We start from the raw sequence: 8928 nt of genomic DNA on the forward strand, positions 1-8928 counted from the left end.
GATCACAAGGACGGGTGAGATGATCCGATGGATGTCAATGTATCTATGGCTCTGAGCTTCCTGATAAATTGAAATCAGATTGACCGACCTACAAAGGATTGAGCAATAATGCCATGTCCCATCTCAGATGATCAAAAGACATGTAGCCGTTGCTCTGCACCCTTAAGTTAGTAAAATTGGCAAGTAAGAAAACCAAGAATAGGGTGACAAACAGAGGCAGAAATCATGTCTGAGGGCTAGTATAGATATAGACATATATAATGAATGCTTCTTGATTTCATGTAAATCAATGAATATACAACTTTAGGCTTTCTAATTCTACCATCTACAATAGTCTCTTAACTTCAGCCATTGCGACCCTAGTGTAATGAATTAGATGCTGAAAAAGCTGTACATACTCTAGACATTGCCTCCGCCTTCATAATATTTGACTTGGCTGCATCTAACAGTGAATCTGACTGGAGAGCCTTCTCAAAACAGATCTTAGCATCCTCCCACCGACCCTCTGCAACAAACACAAGACCTAGATTGTTGTATGCAGGGGCATACCCAGGATAGAGTTCAAGCGACTTAGCAAGCATTGCTTTTGCATGTTCGTATCGTTTTTGCTGCCTATACAGATTTCCAAGGTTGGAAAATGTAGCATGTGCCTGGTGAGGAGCAGCCAATGATAAAGCGTGCTTATATACTTCTTCAGCCTGTGATGGATCTTCCGATAGCTGCAACGAGATCCCTGAAGATACAAACCAGCAGGAATTAAATGCAGAACAATTGGATAAATAAGTTGGGATGAGAGAGAGAGAGGATTTGTTGACAGTACCAAGATTTGACCAAGCATAGCTGCAGTCCTTGCAGCGGGCAATGGCAGCTTTTAGGTACTTCTGCGATGTCATGAACTGCAGAGTGCAAAGATTGTGAAGGCCGAGTTGGTGCCACTGCATAGCATCATCCGGGTCCTCCTCTATAGCCTGTTTTAAATAGGTATAAATATACATATATAAAACAAATCTACAGTACTTAAATCACTCAGCAACCTTATCTACCAAGGTTCAAAGCTAAAAGCCCTTTCCTTTTTCCTTTCTTTCCAAGATAGTGACAAAGACGTTTAGATGGTGAATGGGATACAAGACATCAGAACTCAAAAGAAGCTATCTTTCTCCAAGTCCTTCCTGAGGGTAGAGTGATCATAATTGGTTGTGCAAGCAAGAGTAAAAGGACAGGGCATATCTGCTAGTTCAGCAAGCAAACAGGAGAAATTTAAACCTCCATCAACCAGGGTAGATCATACAAAGGCAAATAAGAAAGTAAAAAAAAAAAGGCCTTAAACCATCCATCCTAATTAGTACAATTAATAGTCAAATGACTTTACCACCCACCCCCCAATATATATATATATATATATGTATGTATGTGTGTGTGTGTAAAATAAAAATTAAGTTTGCTAACTGAAGGAGAACCAAAAGCTTTATGTAGGGGGTCACAAATTTGTCGGAGCCACAAGTTCCCTCATGGGTGATGGGTCAACAATTTGTGATTTGATGGACTACGTATCTTCCAAAACACAACCCAAAACCAAAGATTACAGTTCTTAAGAATGAAAAGCAAGCAGGTAATCTACGTAGTTTTAACCATAAACTTGTAACAATAATGATGAAATTCAGTAAAAGAACACGAGGAAGAGTGGGATTCTATTGAGAAAGAAAAAAAAGAGATAAACATAAAATCCAAATGGTTCTTTTCTTTTTGTTTGCGAGTGAGCAAAAGAATCCTTAAATAAAAAACTGCAAGTGATAAATAAGAAGGGCCAAAATTTGGTAAAGATCTAAATGAATGCGCGCGCGCACACCTTATTCATCACAATAGAAAGAAAAATATTAAACAAAAATGAACAAAAATTTAAAAACTAAATTCATTAAAAAATAATCCTATATAATTGAAGGGAAAGGATGTACACACAAGTGAGGTGTAATGAAATCTCACATGCTAGCACCTTATTGACCATCAGATGAGACGAAAGGCATCTCAATCGTTTGTTCCCACTATCCTTGCATTCACCCACCCACCACCACTGCTGCAGTGGTGTCTCTCTGTGGCTATAGCTTCGGCTCCCCTCGCCCTCCCCATTTCCTTCTCCACTCCCCCACCCCCAGCATCTCCCTCCCCCTGTCCCCATCCCTCCCCTGCAAATCCCCACCTTCCCCGACCCCATCCACCTTTGCAACTACCCCCCCCCCTTCACAACCCCTGCGTCCGCCCCCTCCCTTGAAAGTTGAGTGAAACAGGAAACGCATGAAGGAGCCATCTCAAATCGGTTCCCTAGAGATGCACACTACTGCTACACTGATTACGAACCGTCAATTACAATAGACAATGAGGAAGATGGAGGGGGGAAAACAACCCAACCCTAGAGTGAAAAAATTAAAGTGCAAAAATTATTCCCTTCTTCCTTATGCGGTTTGGTTTTCCTCCTCACAGTAAACAGATTCTATTTAAAACTAAAAAAAAAAAAATCATCTGGTTCAATTTGACTTGACAACTGCCCTTCCTTCTTCCTAATTTCTTTTCCTTCTTCTGGAAGACCGCAACTATGGGACTTAGATCCAATGGACATAAAACCAAGAAACGAAACACGATCACAGCAGCCAAAAGGGAACGCAGCATCTCACAATCTAATGCTTAAGAGAGCAAAGAAAGAAAAAATGAGAGAATGGCAGTGGACATTGGCAATGAAACCCCAGCTCCTGTCTCAAATCAAAGGCGAAGGCATCAAAGCCTCCAGGCCAAAACCATTGCAGCCGCAGAGAGAAGCAACAGCAGAGAAGCATGGTAGCCATATAACTTATATGATCTGCGTCATTACTTAGTTGCAGTCGAAGGAAGACTTTGCTTGGGAAAGGAGAAAGGGGAGAGAGTGATGTGGCTGAGGATTAAATGGTTTAGATTTTTTTTCCCCTTCATCCAGTAATTGAAAAGTGCTAGTGTGTAAGATTCCATTATATAACATAGATCCCTTCCCATATCTGAAATTTAAAAACTCAGAAGAATATCACTCAGTAAAATAAAATATAAATTAATAATTAGTAATATAAATTAATCATTAAATAAAAGGCACGAGTGAAGGTTTCAGCTGGTTCAGCAGGTAAAGTCTTTTGCCAGTCACTGCACCTTGTGCAACATATGCCTCCATCCCTCTCATGTACTGCACGATATGGGCCCCCACCCCACCCACCCACGCACCCACCAACCAACCAACCAATTTCATTGAACCAAAATCAATAGATAAAAAAATCTATTCCCTAGATTGCATGATGTTGTCAGGTAGTATAAATGGTATAAAACATTAAACAAGCATTTACCAAATCACATGATAGCACCCAATGTAAGTATAAATATGGCTGATTTTCCACAACCGGTATATGGTTCTGTCAGAGTGATGCAATTCATATCCCTTGGAAGAAGAATTTTCGGATTTGGGTTTGGCTCAATTTTTTGGGCAAAGTTGAACCGACGGTTCAATAAGTTAGGCCAAATTTAAGTTCCCAATAGGGTTATATGAGCCATGGGCTAAGTAATTTTGAGTTTTCTATTGTGATGGGCCCATTCTATAAGCCCAAATATTAAATATTTAAGGCCAATACGGGATTAAGTAGTTAGTTTCTATTTTCTTATTTTCTAATTCCATGTAATGAGTTGCTTAGTGATGCAGGTGCACACCCATGGGCCGATCCAAACCCATCTGGGTATCCAAACAAAGATGAGCCGGATCCATATTTCGAGTCTTTGGTCTAGTAGGATTTTAAGAAGTTTTATTTATTTGGGAATATTACTTCATCTTTTATTTCAAGTAGGATACATAGGAGTATTTTAGTTTTCTTAAATTGAGTTAGTTTCCTATTTGGAGTTGATTTATATAATACATGTTTAACCCACAATTGAGGACAAAATGAAGATGGAATAAATTAAGTTTGTCTTAGTGAGCCTATGGGCTGGCGTGAGCAATTTCTATTCTCCATCACCCCTTTCTTTGGTGTGATTCCTCTCTCTCCCCTGCAACTCTGAGACATCTAAGGGATTTATTCCCTTCCCTCACCAGCCCTAGCAATGGATCCTCTAGAAGGATTCCATCCTAGTTTCTATTTTCCTTGTATAACTAAGGATCCTTTCTAGAGGGATTTCTTTTTAGTGTTTGGCAGCCAAGTAGCAAGGAGAGTTTTTATTCTTGTAATCAGTCCAGTGGTTATTATAAATAAAGAGCAAAGGGAACACTAGCCCACAAATTTGATGTTTTTGAAAACTAGCTCCATGTGAGTAGCCCACAGATTTGATGTTTTCGAAAACTAGCTCTATGTGAGTGTGTGCACTGCGGTGAACAGTCACAGCCCTCGTAGTGAATCAAGTGGCAACCCAAGGTGGTGAATCCTTGGTTGGTGGGTGGTGAGGCCTTACCTAGGCTTTGGTGGTGAAGTCCAAGCCATATCCTTCTTCCTCCCTTCTTCTCTTTCTTCTTCCCTTACTGTTCAACAGATATTCCAGCAGTTATTTCTACCATGGGCTCTTCATGGGTGATTTCTGACTTGGTTTTTGTGTTTACTTTCTTATCTATCATTGCTAGTATTCTTCGAATAATTTTCTGCATGTTCCTTTAAGTTTTCTGTCTTGCTCCTCCTGCTTCTCTCTACTCTGATTGCAGGAATTTTGTGTCTTGATGGACTCCAAATTTTGATGTTGTCTTCTCTTCTAAACCCAACTACCTCTGATTAGAAGTTGATAGGCATCCCTACTAGTAGTCTGTGAGTTACGGTTATTCTAATAAGTAAATAAATTTTGGTTTTCCTCAGTTTCTAATTTATGTCGATGTCTGTTTTACATAATCTAACTGTCTAACTAGCTTTGATATTTTAGACACATAATCCACCAATTAGGTCCTCGATTGGACCTTAGTTTCAGTCCCATTGGTTTTGGAGAATTGAGAATTATAGCTCCATCAATTTTCTGTCATATGGTGTCGGTTTCTGGTTCACTGCGATTCTGGTTTTCATGGGTTTGCTAGTTTTGTCTTTTCAGCCTAGTAATCCTCATCACAGTAAACACAGAGTTAGAGCACTTGCCCACTTATTAATATTTATAACCTAACTTTAACCACACCAAAACATCACACAGTACAGAAACCCACCTGCTTTAAAGTGTAAAGAGCTCGCTCTTCCACATCAGTCAAATCCTTCTGTCCAGTTTCAAATGCTGCTGCAATCTCATGTTGAGCCTTGTGAACCAAGGCTAGCCCTGCCCATGCTATCCGAAGCTCAACAACCGAGGAGTCCCCATCTCTAATTATTGAAGCAATTTCATTTGCAGCCCACAATAGTTGTTCCGTGGGATCTTGAGACCTTTCTGCATCCTTGATCCTGTGAAGTGCAACAGCATATCTAGTAGACATGCAATTGGGATCCAGTTTTGCTGCCTGCAGAAAAGAATCATGCCACAGGTGAACCACTTATGAGATTAAATGACATCAACAAAGAAATAGTACCAATATAAAGAGGGGGAAGGGGGCAAAAAGGAGGAAAAAAAGCTCAACGAGTTTCAGGAACTCAATCATTTGTATATAGATCATCCATGGGATAAAAACTAGCACACCACACTTGATGTAAGAACCTGTCAGTATGATATTATACTCTGGTTATAAATTAAAGTGCATTTCAATTAAAAGCAACAGCACTGGGTACAATTAGTGAACTAAGAAATGAGGACAACTCATTTTCCATTATATGTCTGTCAACATGACATATTAGCATTGCTGGAAGCCACATGTGAGAAGGATAGTACAAAAAAGAATTAAAGAACTCAGAATGAACACATCTATAAATAAGGTTAACAGTACTACCTTCTCCAAGCATTTGGCAGCACTTCGATGATCACCACACATGTAGTATGCGTTTGCAAGATTCACCCATGCATGCGCAGCTCTAGGATCTGCTTTCACTGCAGCTGACAAACACTCCTTTGCAACATTTGCAGCCACAACTTCTTGCACAGAAGCTCGTTCTCCACCATTTGCGCCAGCACCTAAAAATTTAGAAGCACACATTTGGTTAAGCACGCTTCCCTCATGGTACATGGTAGATTTCAGGAACCAAGAAAAATGTCACAAAATAAAATTATGTTCCCACCGTCATTTCATACAACTAAAGTATCCAATTTATGTTTAAAAATAATAATTGGCTTAGAGCAAGAAAAGAAAATGGAATCAGGTCCATCAACCTCATACCTGCAATAACTGAACCATATTTACTCAAAAGAAGAGCTGCATAATTGATTAAAGCAGCAGGATGGTTCTGATCTTTTAAGATCAAATCTTGGAAGCATTTTGTTGAGAGCTCCAAATTACCACTGGAAAAAGCATCAGTTAGTTATAGTTCATAGCATTAGCTTAATAACATAAATATTTTCCTTGTCCAACATAGAAGTCATTCAAGATAACAACACTGAATCAACATTCAACCTAGAATTAAATAGCATATTAATATACATCCATGATATTTTTATTAATTCTATATTGCATTTGAAATTCTGCTGCATATTATGGATGGTTGAATATTAATAAAGCTCTAATGGATTTGAAGACCAGATTAAATTCTATAAAGTACTAAGAAGTTTGTCTCTTGATTTACTTCTCTTTTAAAATTCTGCTACTGTTTGTTGCTGCTTCGTTAAGAATTTCACTTCCAGAAACTAGATTCACTCTTGATTATCTTCTTGATCAAATACAAGCCCAGAAAACTTCGAAATCCAAAATCCTACCCTTTCAAGACTCATCCATTTCTTAGTTTTCTCCAGCGATTCAGAGGAGAAAACCTCCATGATTTTTAAAAATTCAATAAAACCTTAATCAAGTATCAAAAACCTTTTTTTTTTTGGGTAGAATCAAAACATTGTTCCAGACCATAGTAAATTTAGGGACAACAAAAACCCAGAAATACAATATAGAGCATGTATGTTCGAAATTTTGGTACAGTAAAGTTTAACACCTGTATTAAACCATGGTTAAACCATAATTTCCATAATGAAACCTCTATTTCACTGGTTGGAAATTCAGATGAGCTATTTTAGACTGAAAATCTACCAACTGACCAGCTCTAACACCCTACTGTTTCTCATGTCAACTAAAATCCCATGACCTATCCTCAACTTTTCCCTTCAATCTTGAAATTCAACTCAGAAAGGCCACCAAAATTTATCCAAAAGGAAAAACGCCAGAATGAAAGAAGAGAACAGAAAGATACTAACACATTATTACTACCTTTGAAGGTACATGATCCCAAGATTTGCAAGTGAATCCAAGTGGTCTGGGGTGACTGACAATAGGGATGATAGAACTGAAATAGCACTCTGTAGGAAGCCCAGTTGCCCACATCAGAGGACAGGAATATCAAAGAAACTGCTTCAATTATGCTTTGCAAATTAGGCAATAGAGGAGATGACTGAAAAGGGAGGGGGGACTAGTGGCAAGAAAATTCAAGGCACTTCTACCTGTAGGCGGCCAGTTCTAAGAAGTATCAATCCAAGTGTGTTCCAGACGGCTGCTTGCCTAACATCTGATTCCACCGACTCTTTCAGCTTCAAAAGAATTTCTTCAAGTTCTTCAGGGGCAAGCTCTTTATCTGAACCATTATCTCCTGTACTTCCTAGCATAAGGCACTACAAAGGTGATAGAGCAGATACGAAGGATTGGCGAACATCAAAATGATGCATGCTATTATTCATAACTGGAAATAAAAGAAAGCTGACAGCCAACCAACAAAGAAGTTACAAAACAAAAAGTAGTGCACCTGTGCATGGTGAATCTGCACCAATGAAAGAAACTCAGGCCTGTCAATCTCCTCTTCAGACCGGAGTAAAATCTCTTCTGCCTTTTCATATGCCAAAACTGCCTAGAATAGATTTCCAGGAGTCAAAAGATCTGCAACAAAGACAAAAACAAAACAAATACTCCATATGAAATTATTTACCTTCTGCGGCTGACCCAATCTCTGATACATAAGACCAAGTATAAACTGAGCATGGGCATTCTTAGGCATTTTCCTAGCAACATGTACCAAACCCTACAAGCATGCACCAAGTTGATAAATTATATAAAACAAAATAATAGAAAATTAAAGTAAGAAGCTGCATATGAAGTAAGACACACAAACTTATGAACACTTTTTAGCTATCTTTTGTCTTTCCATAATTTGACTAAGAAAAATGCAGAACTTGACAAAGTGAATCACCCTCCAGGAAAATTAGATAATTTGTATTATAACCCCATAGATAACAACAATAAGGTTCCAAACTAGGGATAGCAGCAATGTTGGTTAAATAGAAGATTGGTGCCAATCTACATATGATGGAGCAGGAAGTTGAGATCATGACTCCTGAGCTACGAAACTGGTAAAACAAGCCAAAAGAAAATATACAAAGAGGGAAAGAAAAAAATCAAAGCCAAAAGGAAAGGTAGAATGAGGGTAAAGAAAGAAACAAACATTGTTGATAAGTCCATATCATGAACTACGAAACCAGCAAAACAAACCAAAAGGAAATGTAGAAAGAGGGAAAGAAAGAATCAAACATTGGTGAGAAGGAAACCCACAGTTTTGAGGCTGCTAACTTTCTCTTCACGGGACGAGGGAACACCTTGGCACTGGTGATCAGCATCTGTATCAGGCCCATATTCAGGAGGGCCATCTCCCTTGTTAATTCTTGACCGACATTTTGCCAATTTGTTTAACCGTCTACAGTCTCCTTCGGTAGCATCAGTGTCTTTACAGGTTGCAGTACTTCTCTCTCCACAATTTTCGTCATTAGTGCTCCTGCTCAATGTTTTTTAATATAAATAACTGAGATACGGGGGGGAAATGAAACTAAAAGACCCTTCCTCTTTTTTTTTTTTTT

General features: G+C 38.7%; 1 protein-coding gene across 1 annotated transcript in view; it reads right to left on the reverse strand.

Annotated features, from left to right (window-relative positions):
- Positions 1 to 213: 213 nt before the first annotated feature.
- LOC122077216 (probable UDP-N-acetylglucosamine--peptide N-acetylglucosaminyltransferase SPINDLY) overlaps positions 214 to 8928 on the reverse strand; it is a 9416-nt gene continuing 701 nt past the window's right edge. The window contains exons 2-11 of the mRNA XM_042643085.1: positions 8627 to 8846; positions 8007 to 8099; positions 7827 to 7928; positions 7528 to 7695; positions 7298 to 7386; positions 6266 to 6387; positions 5882 to 6063; positions 5174 to 5458; positions 821 to 968; positions 214 to 733 (exon numbers count right to left, since the gene is read on the reverse strand). Coding sequence (XP_042499019.1) covers positions 360 to 733; positions 821 to 968; positions 5174 to 5458; positions 5882 to 6063; positions 6266 to 6387; positions 7298 to 7386; positions 7528 to 7695; positions 7827 to 7928; positions 8007 to 8099; positions 8627 to 8846 — 1783 coding nt within the window. The 3' untranslated portion in view covers positions 214 to 359. The remainder of the gene's footprint in view (positions 734 to 820; positions 969 to 5173; positions 5459 to 5881; positions 6064 to 6265; positions 6388 to 7297; positions 7387 to 7527; positions 7696 to 7826; positions 7929 to 8006; positions 8100 to 8626; positions 8847 to 8928) is intronic.

This window comes from Macadamia integrifolia, chromosome 4, assembly GCF_013358625.1.
Source record: "Macadamia integrifolia cultivar HAES 741 chromosome 4, SCU_Mint_v3, whole genome shotgun sequence".
In the NCBI taxonomy this organism is placed as follows: Eukaryota; Viridiplantae; Streptophyta; class Magnoliopsida; order Proteales; family Proteaceae; genus Macadamia; species Macadamia integrifolia.